The sequence below is a fragment of the Pan troglodytes genome, chromosome 1 (assembly GCF_028858775.2).
Source record: "Pan troglodytes isolate AG18354 chromosome 1, NHGRI_mPanTro3-v2.0_pri, whole genome shotgun sequence".
NCBI lineage: Eukaryota > Metazoa > Chordata > Mammalia > Primates > Hominidae > Pan > Pan troglodytes.
In genome coordinates this window covers 210,467,797-210,483,726 of record NC_072398.2, presented here as the reverse complement: position 1 = coordinate 210,483,726, position 15,930 = coordinate 210,467,797, and the positions used below count along the sequence as shown (strand labels likewise).

At 59.3% G+C, this 15,930-nt stretch overlaps 1 protein-coding gene across 5 annotated transcripts; it reads right to left on the bottom strand.

Moving 5' to 3' along the window:
• Nucleotides 1-180: 180 nt before the first annotated feature.
• On the bottom strand, nucleotides 181-13,574 carry SH2D5 (SH2 domain containing 5). 5 transcript variants are annotated; one of them, XM_063785355.1, is made up of 10 exons: nucleotides 13,061-13,574; nucleotides 8,253-8,381; nucleotides 7,818-7,898; nucleotides 7,296-7,370; nucleotides 6,215-6,361; nucleotides 4,703-4,942; nucleotides 4,390-4,558; nucleotides 3,933-4,041; nucleotides 3,063-3,222; nucleotides 181-2,302 (listed from the first exon to the last, which is right to left on the bottom strand). In XM_063785355.1, the coding sequence occupies exons 2-10, from the start codon at nucleotides 8,337-8,339 to the stop codon at nucleotides 2,099-2,101; spliced, it is 1,272 nt and encodes a 423-aa protein (XP_063641425.1). In that variant the 5' UTR covers nucleotides 8,340-8,381; nucleotides 13,061-13,574; the 3' UTR covers nucleotides 181-2,098. The 5 variants fall into 5 exon arrangements, with proteins under 5 accessions (XP_063641425.1, XP_016810979.2, XP_016810973.2 ...); XM_016955490.4 differs by lacking the exon at nucleotides 13,061-13,574 and adding an exon at nucleotides 12,478-12,554; XM_016955484.4 differs by lacking the exon at nucleotides 13,061-13,574 and adding an exon at nucleotides 12,301-12,406.
• Between the last annotated feature and the right edge of the window lie 2,356 nt (nucleotides 13,575-15,930).

Genomic DNA, 15,930 nt, shown 5'->3' with positions numbered 1-15,930 from the left:
CAGCAGAAGAGGAACGTAAATTGATTGAGTCTCCCTGCACAATTCCTTCTGAGCCCTTGAGGACAGGACCTCTGGTTCACCATTCAGCACCAGCTGAAGGTATGTTTGGCAAAAACGAAATAGGGAAACTGGACAAAAACCTCACCTTTCGAAGGAAAGAAAAGTCTGTAGCAGACAATCTGAAGCAACACATTTTATTTTGTTTCAAGTCCACACAGCAAGGAAAGTGGGGCTACCGAGGTGGCGCAGATTGGAACAAAGGGAAAACTGTGGTCTCTGATTAAGACATGGAGTCTGCAAACAGGGGCCAAAAACCTTGCCCTCTCTGTAACACGAGATCAATCAATGCTGGCTGGAGGGATGTTAAAGTGCTTGGTGGAGACTGGTCCCTTCAGTGTGCTAAACATGGCCCTGATAGCTTCTCCACACAGGTAATTCACCAGTAAAACCCATCCCTCACAGAGGAGAGCCTTGGCCCAAGTCTGGACCAATGACCAGGTCTTCTTAAGTGCCCATCTCTGGGCTGTAATCCTAGGCCCAGGACATGGCTAAACCTCTCTCTCCTTGCCAGGGAAATGTGAGGGTGGGGCCTCCCATAGAGACCAGTGGTTTGTCCAGGCTCCAGTACAGATGGCTGTAAAACAGAGTCCCAGCTTCCCACTCACTCAACATAAAACCAGTGCTGGGTTTCCAGTGAAAAGAAGTCCCAAAGGGCAGTTCCTTCTATCTTTTGTGACAGGATAGCTCACTTAACTTGCAAGGAAGTTACAAGGTCCCAGGCCAAGCCCCTCTCCTCACGGGAGGGTTGGAGGTGGGGAACACGAGGCCTGGGCCTCTGGGAGGCTGGCTTCTCACTCCCCAAGTTTGCCTCCTTTCTTTCTGCTCTGGTGGGACTGCCCAGTTCCTTCCAGGAGTCAGAAATCTGTGACTTTCAAGGCACTGAACAGTTCTGTCCCACTCCCAGACGGGGAGAGGGCAGCCCCCAGGCTCATGACGTGGCTTCTGCTTCAATAAGATAAGTTCATGCAAAATGAACTTGTTCTATAACTGAGTTCAGTAGATTCATTATTTGTCAAGTTTGCTTACAAAGAGGGATACCTGGGTTTGTCAGTCACTGGCAGGACCACTGCCTCACACTAGAGTCGTTTCCCTGGGTCTCCCATGGCCCACTGAGGCCAAGCGCCCCCGGCAGGGCCCACATCAGGTCCACCTTTCGACGGTTCTGCTGTGACTGACCCCATTCCCAGTGGGGCTGGCCTGGTGAGGCGAGGTGGCCCCTGACAGCCACGGTCAGGGCCATGCTAAGGGGAATGTCAGCATCGGACAGCCTCCCTCCCAAGGCAGCCACCAAACCATGTGCGGTCGAGTTAGGAAGGGACCTGGTCACCCCTCTAAGCCTGCAGCTCACTGCTGGCCCCTCCCTGTCAAATGGCTAAAGGAGATGAGCTGGGGGTGGGGGTGCCCTGGTGATTCGTAGGGGGAAGGGGTGAGCCTGCGCATCCCTTCTGAGAAAGTGGGAGTCACAGCCCTGAGGTTTTGAGTGGAGACAGCATGGAGATTCTTGGCCCTGTCTGCTGGTGCACATCCCTTTCTGCACACAGGAGTCCACTGTGCGTGAGCATTAGGCACAGCCCTCTGTCCCTCCTGCCCTCTCTGCACCTTCCCACCGGTCTTTGCCCAGAGTAAAAACTCACTCCTGCCTCCCCAAACCCCTCTTTCTGGAGACTCCCAGTCAGGGCCCCAAGGCCTAGCCTCCTTAGGAGAGGGCTGCAGCTTTGCCGTGAACAAGCTCCTGCCCCAGGAGTAAAGCAGAAGCCCAGAAGTCCCAAAGCATCCGAAGCCACCCAAAGGGTTATCCGAAGCCTGCAACTCCACCTGCCCTCCTGGAATCTCAGCGGGCCACATGTTCTCCAAGAAGCCATTGGCGATACCCACCCTCAGGGCTCCCCTCCCACGGACAGTGACGCGATGGAAGACTGCTCCAAGGGCAGGGTGACTGGATGGAACTGGCGACCAGAGGGGTGCAAGACAGGCAGAGATGCTGCTGGGGCCCAGGAGCCGGGGTGAGGCGGGGCCTGTGGGACTGGGGCCCTACCTCTTAGCCCAGGCCCTGCAGCTCTGCCTCGGACTTGGCATGGCTGAGGGGCCGGAGAGTCCGGGGCGGCCTGCCTGGGGGCCCACAGTCCTGCTCCTCGTAGGTGGGGTTCAGGCGGCCCATGTCGAGGGGACAGAAGAGGCTACGTTCAGTAACCGCGTGGTTCTCCACCAGAGCCTCCAGGCTGGGGAACTCTGCCGGCAGGTGCTAGGGGAGGAAGGGACTTCAGCTCCAGTCCCCTTCCCCAGGGCTCACGCCAGGCACCAGCCACCCGCTCCCACAGGAGCCTGCCCATTTTGGAGAGCGGGGAACGGAGCCCAGAGGCTTCACATGTGCTATCGTGGCAGAGCCAAACACCATTCCCTCTCTCTCTTCCCAGCCTGGATAGGAATGAGATGTTTAGCTTGGAAGTAAGGGTACACATGTGAAAAGCCTCGCCACCCCCTCCCATCCCTAGAAACTGGGGGGCAGGACAAGACATCACACTGGAGACTCAGGCTGTTGAGCTTAGGCACCCCCTGCCCTCTCTGAGTTAGTTTCCTCCTCTGCTAAGATGGGCTAGGGTGTGGGAAAGCCAGGATTCCTGTAGAAATGTTAGACGTGACCCCAGCTCAAGACTCTATTAGAGGTACCCTTTGAAGCCACCTCTGGAGAGAAGGGTCCTCAGTGACCAGGCACCTCCCTTCCCCTCCAAGAGCCTTCAGGTCAGAGCAGAGCGGAGCCAACAGAGGTGGGGCCAAGTGGGCCAGCTGGGGGTGAGGCCAGCAGGGCCAATGAGGAAGGAGCAGGACAGTAGAGGCAGGATGGAATTGGATGAGGGGCGAGGCCAGGGAGAGCCAATGGGAGACAGGGATGGGGGTGAGGCACATTCAGGACCTCAGCAGTTAGAAAAGGGCAGGCAGGAAGGGCCAGGGATGGAGCCAATGATGCGGCGGGGCCCAGGCCCCTCTGGCCGCTGCGCTCTTACCTCCAAGCAGTAGCGGCCCAGGTGGTTCCGGAAGACCTGGTGGGGCACCACGCCGCACTGCGTGCGCACGGACAGACACCACTGGCCACTAGCACCCAGCTCAGGCCACAGCAGGAAGGCCCCCAGCACATCTCTCCGCAACAGGGCCAGGGCACAGGGCCTAGGAGCACAGAGGGGAGAGAGTAAAGGCTGGACTGCTCTCCTGGGCAATGGTTATGAGGACCCCAGCAGCATCGAGGCAGCCTGCGGATTAAATGTCCTTAAACACACGGTGCGTTGGCCGGGCTCAGTGGCTCATGCCTGTAATCCCAGCACTTTGGGAGGCCCAGGCAGGAGGATCCCTTGAGCACAGGAGTTTGAGGCTGCAGTGAGCCATGACCATGCTACTGCACTTCAGCCCGGGTGACAGAATGAGACCCTGTCTCTAAAATGAAATTTCAAAACAAAAGCAACAGCAAAAACCCAACATGGGGCCGGACTCAGAGTCTGGCTCAACAGAAAGAAGCTTTTAGAAGCTTAGAAGGTTTCTTCAGAGTCTGTAATTGTTAGCAATGTCAAGACTCTCTCAGGAGAGAGGCTTAAAGAGCTGATGCTTAGGGGCCTTGCCCTGTGCAGGCCAGGTGCTGAGGGCTCTACTCAAATTACCTCATTTGACCCTCTCCACAGCCTTAAGATGAAGCTCCTTTCATTAACCCCATTTTACCTTAGAGAAAATGGAGGCCCAGGGTGGTGAAGTCCCAGGCCTGAGGTCACTGAGGTTGGGAGCGCTCTGCTGGTGCACAGGAGTGTGTGCCTCAGGGGCCTGGGAAGCCCATATTTCTCTGCCCACCCCAAGGGACTGGGCGTCAGGCCAGGCCAGGCCCTTCCTACCTGGAGATGCCAGCGAAGGCCCAGATGTTCTCCGTCAGGCTGCCCTCGCTCTCCACCAGGCACGAGTGGCCACCAGGACCCCGGGGCCATGCCTCCCATGCGGCAGGAACTGTGGAGACCATCCAGGAGTCAGAAGGAGAGTGGCCGAGCCCTCCCATTCCCTACAGCCGCAGGCCTCATCACCCAGGGTGGTGTCCTCCCCAAGCCTCTCTGCCCTGCTCAGCAGACATATCCGCACACGGGCCTTCCGCCCGACAGTTCTGGTCCATACGCAGCTGTACACAGTCCCCTTTGCACAGACACGGATGTAGGCAAACACACACAGTGCACAGGCATCACTTGGAGGTGCGGCCACAGCCTTGCAGGAACGGGCACTCATGCCCACCTCTGGCTGGTCTAGGAGCGCACGGGCACGTGTCCCAGGTACACACAGGGCAGGCATGTTCCCACAACTCACAGGCCTCCCGAGCCGACAGCTGCAGCTGGGTCTCATAGGTGCAGCCGCGGTAGGCCCCCGAGCGGATCACCTTGCTGCGAATGGCCTTCTTGCGCACCAGCGTGGGCGAGCAGTAGGGATTCCCCAGGCGGGCATGGCGGGCACGGCCTTCCGACTCTGGCAGCTCCTTCTAGGGCACCAAGAGGGGCCCACAGGCAGGCAGACTCAGGTCTAGCCATGTCAGGCCAAGTGAAGCCCCTGCCCTGACATGCCCCCCAAACCCATACCCAGTTCCCTTGTCCACTGCCCACTCCTTGGCTGGGGTGCTGCGTACCCCACTGCCCACCAGCCCCTCTGCTGGCAGCCGCCGAAAGGAGACCAGGGCATGGACGTTCTGAGAGAGTTGATCACGGCCGAAGGGCTCCCGCACCAGGCCCCCAGAGCTGGACAGTGGCTTCAGGGGCACCTCCCCTGTGGGCCCTGGGCAGGGCTCTGGCTGTGCCCGCTCCTCAGGGTGCTGCAAGAGGTAAGCCAGCTGGAAAGAGCGGCACAGCAGCAGGTGCAGGATCTGGACCTGGGAGGGAGGGAGAGAGGTGGGCTCAGCTGGAGGAGGTCTCCATCTCCCAGTGAACTCCCTGGGCCTCAGCCCACTCACCATGGGTGCATGCAGCCCCTTGGCTTCGGAGGCTCTTCCCATTCTTCCTGGGAAAGCTCCTACTTACCCTTCAAAACCTCACCACCATGCAGGCTCCCTTACCAGCTTCCTTTATATATTTAACAAACACTGAGGACCTACTGTGGTCCAGGCATCACGCTTGGAGCAGAGAATGGAAGCGTGAGCTCATGCACTCCTGCCCCCAGGCTTACCAGCCCCACCTTGCATGCCACATCAGCACCCTCTTCCAGGAATGGCCAAGAGCCCAGGTCCTGAAGTCAGAACTTGGGTTCCAATCCTGGCTCTGTCAGGTAGGAGCTGCTGTGTGACCCTGGGCAGAGCATGGCACCTCTCTGTGCCTCGGTTTCCTCATCCCCACCTCCCTGTGCCCCTTTGAGGAGTCAGTGAAATAGAGCACAGGAAGTTCCCAGCACAGGCCCAGTGCTTGTCGGGAGCAGCGCATCCCAACCGCCACACACACCATCCAGACCCAACGAGTTAGAACCGTGAGCGTCAGCTCAAGGAACATGACTCAGCCACGTGTCACCCCAGTATCCAGCACATGGCCTGGATATACAGGATGACAGCAAATGGTTGCTGGTCAGAACCAAACCCAGCGTCTGCCTGCCGAGCGCCTAGCTGCCAAGGCTCTGTCCTTCACAACAGCCAGGCTGGCTTTGACTTTCTGATCTACCTGCCCACCCCGACCGCTCTGGGCCAAGCACTCTCTCAAGACCTGGACCCAGACTCGGCTCTCAAAGAACTCAGGTGCCTGTAATTAGGGCAGACGATGGTAGCGTGCAGTTCATGTCACAGGACCCCAGAGAGAGTGGCCCTCCAGAGGAGTCAAGGCGGGGTTCAGACACATGGGCTGAGCCTTGAAGAGTGAGTGGAATGTGCTAGGATGAGAAGGGGAGGGGATGCCAGACAGAACGGCATGAGCGAAGGCCTGGAGGTGTGACTCTCCACTCTCTAAGCGCGTGGCCAGATTCCCGCCCCTGGGCCCTAGGGAATGCTGAGGCCACTGACTTGCTTTGTGGTGTCCTCAGTGGGAAGAGCCACAGAAAGAGCCAATGTGGTGAGGGGTGCATGCCTGGAGGGGGATCAGGCCGCCCTGGCAAAGCCACCCTGATGCCTGGCACACAGCCCCTCCGGCCTCCATGGCGGTCCCCTGCCTCAAGCCCCAGATACCTCTCCTGGCTGGCTGCCCACAAAGAGGTGGCAGAAGAGCTTGCTGGCTGGGCTCTGTGGGTTTCGAGCCATGAAGGCAAACTGGCAGTCGGCAGGGCACCAGGTGGAGTAGAGTATGCGCCTCAGGGCGTGAGCCATCAGCAGCACCTGGCGAGGCAGCAGTGTGAGGCCCCCATCAGACCCACCGGGCAGCCCCACCCCTGCTTGCCAGCCTGCAGGGGTGAAGAAACCCTCCCTCCTTCCAGGCCCGCCCAGTCTCAAGCCCTCATCCTTCACATGGGCCCTGGGGCTTAAGATCGCCACCCCCATGTGACGCTCGGCCTGCCGGGAGCACAGAGAATGGGAGTGGCAGCAGGCACTGGGGTGACACGCCTGGTCCCTGGAGGCAGGTGACTGGGGTGCGAATCCTGGCTCTGCCACTCATTTGTGTGACTTGGGCAGGTGAGGGCAGTCCTCTGAGCGCCTGTTGTGATGTGTCAGGTAGGGAGATACGAGGGCCTCTCGATAGGGCTGTAGGTGGGGATCAGTGGGACCTCATGTGAGTGGCACAGGACCTGACCCCAGGGCCCCGCAATGCCCAGCTCTGGGGACACCAGGTGTGCCTCAGTGGTAGGTGACTGATGCCTGTAGCTGTGGGGTACAGTCTGGCGCGCAGTCAGTGTCCGCCCCACGCTGGTTCAGCAGCAGGACGAGCCTGCAGCAGGGCAGGGAGGAGGAGCAGTGGCCAGGAGCAGCCTACCGCACCTGGGTGAAGCTGCCCACGGCCCACCAGCCAGGGCGGGGCAGGGCAGCTGCGAGAGCCTCAGTGGGCTGGATGTTCCTGATGCTCAGGTGGGGAGGTGGCCCCAGAGGGATTCTGGAGGCCCAGGGGTGGGAAGCTGTTGCCTGAGCCAGCCCTGGGAGGAGGCGGCCCCTGGTGCAAATCCAAAGGCCCAGAGCAGGTAGGCTGGCGCGCCAGGGGGACCCCAGGGGAAGCACGGGGGCCGAGCTAAGGCCAGGACCTAGGCAGAGGAGAGCGCATCCTGAGGGTGGAGACACCTGTACCCCTCCAGTCCTCACCTGCACCCACAGGGGTTCCTACCTCACCCTCCCCGCTGTAGATCTTGAGACCCTGAAGGCTGAATTTCAGGATGACGGCCCGGCGTCGGGGACAGTCCTGGGTGGAAAAGAGTAGTGGGGACAGGCACCACCTCCCAGACCCTGCCTTGGCCTGCCCAGCCTCAGGACCATCCACCAAAGGCTGGTCAGCCCACTCCACCACCCCTGGCAGGGGGTGGGGCCCTGGCTGGTGGACCCCCCTGGCGCTGGGGAAGTGGGGATGGCTCCTGGCAGATGACCCCTAGCTAGGGCCACCGCTGGCCAGGCTGTGACTATCACCCACATCTCCATCTGTGGCTTCCAGCTGTGGGGCCCAGGTCACAGTAGCCCAGGGCATAAGGGATGGGGCCCCTGGAGCCTGGGTGTGTGTCCTGACCAGCCCACCACAAACAGGGCCTGTGTCCTGCCCCTCTCTAACTGTGGGGAGGGTGGATCTGGTCTAGGGGGTTACCTGGTCTTCAAGGCTGTGACTTCCACTAGGGAAGTGCCCTCCCAGGCCACCCACCTTCAGCGCCCACAGCTGCTGCTGCACCAGCCACACGCTCTCCTGGGTGTCCAGGTCATCCACAGGGAAGGAGCCCACGTACTGCTCGGCAGTGGGGTGAAGGGAGTAAGGTGGGGAGTCAGGCCCGTGGCTCCTAACCCCATCCTCCAAATTCCCCCCAAACACACATCTGCTCTGCCAGGCGTGTCTGTGGACAGTCAGAGCTCGATTCTCGGAGCCCAGGCTCTGCTGCTTCCCCAGCAGGTGACCTTGGTCAGGTCACTGAAGCTCTCTGAAGTCCCAGTCCCTTATCAGGGCACACACACACTCCCCAGCCCAAGTCAGGCAAGAAAGAGGTGGAAATAGGTCCTAGGCCCGTAGCACTTCCCAATCACCAGCGCCTGCTACCTGAGGGCCACCCACCAGAGCACACCTGGACAGGGTGGCCCCACCCACCTGGGCAAACTTGGTGATGCACCTGGGCCGGTGAGGGGCCAGCCCGCAGTCAGAGGCCCTGCGGCCCCCAGCCCCCGCCTTCTGCATGGCCCCCAGGGTGCCTGGCTTCCAGCTCCACGGGAGGGGAGGCTGCAAAGGGCAGGGGGGGAAGGGCTGCTTTCGAGGCAGGCAAGCCACAGAGTGCCCCCCACAGGCCATTCATTCACTGGCTTCCTGAGCAGCTGCTATGTGTGCAGCACGGCTGTGCAATGTCCTGGGCCCTGGGGAGCCAGCCCGGAAGAAAATGATGACGTCTCTGACTGCCCTCAGGGAGCTTACTTACATTGTTGCTGGGGAGAAAGACATTGAACTAAATAATAAGATAGATCATACGTGAGATGGGGATGGAGCAGGGAGGAGAATGGGAAACGTCAGCTTAAGGGCTGACTGTTGCTGGGAAGCCCTCACTGAGGAGGGGAGGTCTGGGTCAAGATCTGAAGGGTGTGGCGGTACATGCCCAGGGTCACTCATTCACTCAGCAAGCACTGAGGATCCTGGTGTTCTGGGCTGGGGCCTGCCCCAGGGGCTGGAAGTCAGGGGATGGACCTGTAACCAGATTGCACAAAGTGCCAGAGGGAAGGGAGGGCCACCTGAGAGGGCGCCATCAAAGAGAAGGGCAGTGACAGCAGCAGAAACAGAGACTGCAAAGACACAAAGGAAGGCAGGCAGTGGGGGCCCGCAGGCCGACCTCAGCCCTTACCAGAACGGCAGGCTGGATCCAGTTTGGGATCAGCCTTAGACGCCAGGCTCAGGAATTCAGACCCCACCCTGTGGGTAGTGGGGAGCTATAGCAGGTTCTAGGGCAGGAGCTCTGTAGTTCATGAAGGTGGCTGCAAGCTGGATGGCCAGAGCTGATGAGGCCAGGGACCTGCTGCATGGGACCCTGCCTCACTCAGCCCAAACAGACCCCAGCCCCTTCCTGAACCCCCCAACCCCTTGCAGATCATGAAAACCAGAACTCAGTCAGACAGTGCACTGACGCAGACAGGATGTGGGGAAGGAGGACAACTGCCCTGGGGGCTGAGGACCACCCCCCACCGTCCAGCCCAGCCAGGTTCTGGTCTTTCCTGGGACCCCTCTCCCACATCCAGTCGTGGAAGAGAGGAGTGGACCCCCCTTAGGTGACTGTCCTCAAGGGCAGGGAACACACTATTTCCCATGAGAGCCCAGGACACAGCTGGTGTTCAATTAATGTGGAATTAACAAATCATGGCCCCATGATTCCAAGAAAGAATGGCTAAATGCCTCTGGCGAGGTCCCCCAGGACTCAGCTCCCTCGGTCTCTCCTGGGACCAGTGAGAAAGCCACCTCTGTGTCCCACCCTGGCTGGCTTCACTCACCAGCCTGCTTGTCATCACTGACTTGGGATCAGAGAGTCCTGGGTCCAAATCCTGTGTGACTTTGGGCCAGCTGCCTCAACCCCCTGAGCCTCCCCTTCCTCATCTGCAAACCTGGGATCATGTGAGGAGTAGATGGGGACAGAATGGAGGAGGCAGCGCCCAGCCCGACGCCAGCCAGGCTTGGATCCAAAGCTCAACAAAGCCTGCTGCTCAGGAGGGAGCTTGGGAGGACAGCGGGGTCTGACCACTTCTGCTCCCGTCTTTGTCCTTGGCCACACCGACAGGCACCCACAGAGAGCAGGTATCCAACAGAGCCCTGGGCAGCAACAACGGGTCCCGGGTGTGCTCCCACTCAAGGAGGAGGGCTGGGGTGCTTTGGAACTGACTCTGTTAGCACCAAGAGCCCGGGAAGGGACCCTGTCTCTGCCTGCCCATGACCTTTAACCCCAGGCTCAGGCCAGGGTGGAGGTGCCGGCACCGATCCACTTTCAGTGAGCAGCCAGGAGCCAGAAAAAAAACGCTGCACCTGCACCATCCCCTTGAGAATTCCTGGCGCCCCCTCCTATCCTGGCTGCCCTCCTGCTTTTCTGGGCTATTGCACCCGGATCATTTTCATGTCATATCCTTTACCTACTGTATCTTTTATGTTTAAATAAAGCAAAGTTACATGTGCAACCGGCACTAAAGCCACATGACATTGCTTCCAGGTAAGGAGGTGGGGAGGGGGACTTCCAGTGAAGCCGCCTTTCAACTTCACAGTCACATCCTGGGGCCAGGATCGGCCAGGATGGCGGGCAGTGGGGAGGGAGGAGGCAAAGACCATGAAACATGGAGAAAAGGAGAGGGAAGGTACGGACGATGGAGGGGTGGCCGGGGACAGAGGCAGGAACAGAGAAGGGCGAGAAAGACAAAGCAAAAGAGAGAAAGGAGAGCTGTGGGGAGGAGAGGGGAAGGGCACGTTTCCCATCCTGCTCGGGGCGGGGGGGACGCAGCCCCTCAGGCACCAAGTGTGAGATGGGGAGGAGCCGTGCGGGCATCTCACACTCACACGCGCACACAGCTGTGTCCAGGGCTGCTGCAGTCCCTCCCTCCACACCCAAAGCTGCAGCTTTCGGCGTCCCCAGTGTCCCAGCGGTGGGGGTGCGGAGGCCAACCACTGGCCCTCTTAGGGGCCCCAGCCCACCCACCATCACCTGATCCTTTCCCCATCTCCCTGGTCCTTAGCCTCCTTGGAAACTGGAAGTTCCTCCCTCCTTCCTAAGCCTGAGGAGCACAGTGCATTCAGCCCAGGCCTGGAGTTGGGGTGGGGGGCTCCCGGGGGACCAGGGAGGGCACGGGGCTCACTCTAATCCTGGAAACAGACATTACCCAATTCCAGGCACAAAACACCCACTTGTCTCTTTGGGGCAGACCTGCTTTTCTGAGGCTTTACACTGGAGTCTGGCTGGGCCAGCACCTTCCGAAGGGGACACACTTGGAATGAGGCTGGAGCTGTCCTCTGAGGTTTTCCAGGTGGCCCTGCTCAGAGACAGGAGACTGGATGGGCTGACCTGCCTCGTGGGTCAGGCGCAGAAGCCCTCTGGGGCACTGCACCATAGCTGAGCTGTGTCAGGGGGAGACCACCAGCCTGCAGACCCTGGGTCAGCAAAGGGTGGCTCAGAGGAGTGAAGTCACTTGCCCATAGTCACACAGCTTCAGTGGGAGAGCAGGGAAGCAAATCCATGTTTCTGGAGCTGTTTCCTCAGGCCATGGCGGTGCCTTTCTGCTCGGACTCCCCTCCCACAGATAAGTAGGGTGTCCACTCTTGGAGTTTGGTGGGGGTCCCCGCCAGTCCACGAGGAGGTGAGGCAAGGAAGCCGCTGGCTGGCGAACTCAGGTGCTGCCTCCTGGCCGGAGGGTCTGGGGCTGCCAGAGCGCCCAGTCTACTCCCACTGCCCCAACACGCGTCCACCTGCCCTGGGCCACAGGGTCGGGGAAACCCAAGGCCACCCAGCCAGGGGTCAAGAACTTAGATTGTGGGGTCTAACATGGTTGGCTGGCGTGACCTTGGGCAAGTCACTTAAGCTCTCAGCCTCCAGGTCCTCAGCTGTAGGGTGGGGATCCCCCAGCACTACCTCCTGGGGTGCTCATAGCTCTGGTCCTTCTTGGAATGTTTCCGAGGCTGACTGTGTGTCAGGCCCCGCCGCCGGTGGACGAAGGTGCCCGCCCTCTGGGGGCACCCAGCTGGGGTGGTGGAGGCGGCATGGGGGTAAAGTGATGAGAAGAGAACAGCGGGGTGAGGAGAAGGCGAGGTGCGTGCGTGTGCTGGGGGTGCTGCTTCACGGCCTCTCGAAACAGGCGACACGGGAGCGGGAAGCGCTGTTCCAGGGGCGGGTGGGCCGAGGCCCCTGAGGGGCGGGCGCGGGGGTGCGAAGCGCTCCAGAGTGGGCTGCCGGTCCCGCTGCGCTACCTCGCTCGGGGCGCTGCGGGGAACGGCCAGGGGCCCCGGCAGAGTCCCCGGACCCAGGAGCGGGCTGGGCTCCGCTGCAGGGGACGGAGGAGGCTACAGTGGCAGGGAGGGCAGATGACGACGGAGCGGGTGACGGGCGCCCCTCACTCCCGAGACCCTCCCGCGCCCGTGTCAGCGTACCAAGCCCCCCGCCCCTGCCCGGCTCCCGGCGCTCGCTCACCGCCTCTCGAGTCCGGTCCCGGCCGCTCCGGCCCGCGACCCCCGCGTCTCCCGCCGCCGCAGCCCCGCGCCTGGGTGCCCGCTTCCCGCCGCCCCCGACCCCGGTCCCCGCGCCCCCACACGTGGCCGCGGGAACCGACCCCCGGATCACCTGGCGGCGGCGACCCGCCTCACTCACCAATCGGCGCCCGCGGAGCCGCTCCGCTCGGCCGCACCACCCAATCAGCGGCCGCGAGGGGCCCGGGCACTGCCCACGCCCGGCGCTCCGCCTGGAAGGGCGGGAGGGGCTCGCCCGGAGCTCAGAAGGCACCTCCTCCCGGGCTGGGGGCGCTGAATCCCCCGCGCCTCACTCACGGGTCCCTCCTCCTGGAGGGCCTCTGCCCCTCCCCTCTCTGGCTGGCTCCTCCGCGTCATCCGAGCCGCAGCTACCGCACCGCCTCCTCCGGGAAGCCTTCCATGACCACCACTCACGCTTCACTCTCTGCAGAGCCCTTGTGGCTCCGTTGCTCGCCTGTCATCCCTCTCCTCTTACTCGAGGACAAGTGACACTGGACCGGAGTGTCTCCGTTCCCAGTGTGAAGGATCGAGCCTGGCTCGGAGGAGGCGCTCAGGGTGGTTCGGACCCGGCCCTTGTGAGTGGAGGGTCGTTGCGCATCCTCCTCCTCACTTTCTTCCTGCCGGGACGTTCTCAGCCGGGAACTGACAGATCCTGCTTAGCCCGGGGCCCAGCACTGAGAAATCTGGGAAGGAACGTTGCTCACCGCACATGGGCCGTGGCCCCATCCTTCGGGCCCTTTAGGTGGGGAATCGGGCGAGCAGCTCCAGCCACGGCACTGGGACGGGGAGCGCTATCGTCCCAGGAGACCGGGCGATGAGCCAAGGCTGCTGTGTATCAAACCTGACATCTGCAGGAAACCCCCCTGGAACCTGCCCATGCACCACACCACAGAGAAACCAGGACACAGGGGCTCAGGGCCAGTGGGGGCGCAAAGGCTGCAGACCGGGAGCGGGGCACCCTGACAGGTGGGCACAGCGCAGAGGGCCTGAGGGCCCCTGGAGTTCCAGGGGAGGCGGGTTTGCGCCAAGAGGCCACGCTGGCCACTCCTCCTCAGGGGATCTGGAAACCCAGAGGCAGCAGTGAGGCGTGGCCCCAAATCTGGGCGCTTCCTCTTACAAACGTGGGGCTTTGGGCAAACGCCTTCATCACTTTCATTCTTTGAGCGCCTCGTGTGGAAAGGAGAGTTACTAACGCCTGACTCACAGCCACGTGAGGATTCCAACGAGCAAAGTGCGTAGCGCAGTACCTGACCCACAGGAAGTGAGGCACCCAATAAATATTAGCTGACATTAGACCTTACTTTTAGTCTTGATTTTCTTTTGTATGTGACAGTACAGCAAGTGTTTGTTTAAGACAAGGTCTGACTCTGTCGCCCAGGCTGGAGTGACAGTACAGCAAAGGTTTAAGACAGCGTCTGACTCTGTCGCCCAGGCTGGAGCGACAGTACAGCAAGGGTTTGTTTAAGATAGGGTCTGACTCTGTCGCCCAGGCTGGAGTGCAGTACAGCAAGGGTTTAAGACAGCTTCTGACTCTGTCGCCCAGGCTGGAGTGACAGTACAGCAAGGGTTTGTTTAAGATAGGGTATGACTCTGTCACTCAGGCTGCAGTGACAGTACAGCAAGGGTTTAAGATAGGGTCTGACTCTGTCGCCCAGGCTGGAGTGACAGTACAGCAAGGGTTTAAGATAGGGTCTAACTCTGTCGCCCAGGCTGGAGTGCAGTACAGCAAGGGTTTAAGACAGCGTCTGACTCTGTCGCCCAGCCTGGAGTGACAGTACAGCAAGGGTTTGTTTAAGATAGGGTCTGACTCTGTCGCCCAGGCTGGAGTGACAGTGGCACAATCACAATCAATGCTCACTCCTCCATCTCTCAGGCTCAAGCGATCCTCCTGTCTCAGCCACCGAGCAGCTGGGACTACAGGTGCATGCCACCACACCCAGCTAATTTTTTTGTTTGTTTTTTAGTAGAAACGAGGTCTCACTATATTGCCTAGGCTGAAGCAAGGGTTCTTTGACTTCTAGATGTAAGTGCTCTGGGCAACACTTCACCACAGCCATCTGCCAGCCTCGAGTCCAGTGACAAGAGGGAACAAGATGGTTTACAAGTCACCCCTATTCTCTGCAAATCCAGTTTATTAAACTTGGAGTTCACAAAGAATAAACGGTTAATTCCTAGCTTTCTTGGGTGGGGGCAGGGGGAGAAAAGCGCGTAAGTTTTAAATAGAGGACTCGACAATTTCTAGCTCCACAGTCCCTGTTTTGAGAATATTCAGAGACAGCAACACGAGGCAAGCTCCATTAAATACTAACTCTAACAAGTTTTCTGATGCATACAATTCATTCTGATACATGCAATTTTTAAAATAGTGGCAGGAATTTGTTTCAGGTCAAAATGACAAAAGCTTAAACTCAGATAATGAAATAGTCAAAACCAGAGGAAGAATCCTGCTTTCTAAACCTTTCTCAGAGGGTCAAGATTTGAGTGGCAGGCACTGTGCTAGATCCCAGGGACACAGAGATTTACAATAAAACATACAAAGCACTGCAAAAACCAGATTTAGAGGCCGGGTGCGGTGGCTCACACCTGTATTCCCATCACTTGGGAGGCCAAGGCAGGCAGATCACCTGAGGTCAGGAGTTCGAGACTAGCTTGGCCAACATGGTGAAACCCTGTCTCTACTAAAAATACAAAAATTAGCTGGGCGTGGTGGTGGGCGCCTGTAATCCCAGCTACTTGAGAGGCTGAGGCAGGAGAATCGCTTAAACCCAGGAGGTGGAGATTGCAGTGAGCTGAGATCCCATCACTGCACTCCAGCCTGGGCAACAAGAGCAAGACTCCGTCTCAAAAAAAAAAAAAAAAAAAAAAATCTAGAAAGATAAGTATGTTCAAAGTGTGTGACACTGACTACTGACTTCTACTACCAAGAAGGGTCTTCTTTTTGTTGGTCTTCAGTCCGACTCAGAAATACAAGGTTTCAAAACCAAGTGCATTTATATATTTGAAGGTTTTTAGTTTTACTTAAAAAAAATGTTTTTTGGCCAGGCGCAGTGGCTCACGCCTGTAATCCTAGCACTTTGGGAAGCTGAGGCAGGCAGATCACGAAGTCAGGAGATTGAGACCATCCTGGCTAACACAGTGAAACCCCATCTCTACTAAAAAATACAAAAAAATTAGCCAGGCATGGTGGCGGGCGCCTGTAGTCCCAGCTACTTGGGAGGCTGAGGCAGGAGAATGGCGTGAACCCAGGAGGCGGAGCTTGCAGTGAGCCAAGATCATGCCACTGCACTCCAGCCTGGTCGACAAGCGAGACTTTTGAGACGGAGTCTTGCTGTGTCGCCCAGGCTGGAGTACAGGGGTGCAATCTCGGCTCACTGCAACCTCCGCCTCCCAGGTTGAAGCAATTCTCCTGCCTCTGCCTCCCAAGTAGCCTATTACATGTGCACGCCACCACGCTTGGCTAATTTTCATCTTTTTGGTAGAGATGGCCCAGGCTGGTCTTGAACTCCTGACGGCAAGTGAACCACCTGCCTCAGCCTCCCAAAGTGCTGGGATTATAGGCATGAGCCACTGTGCC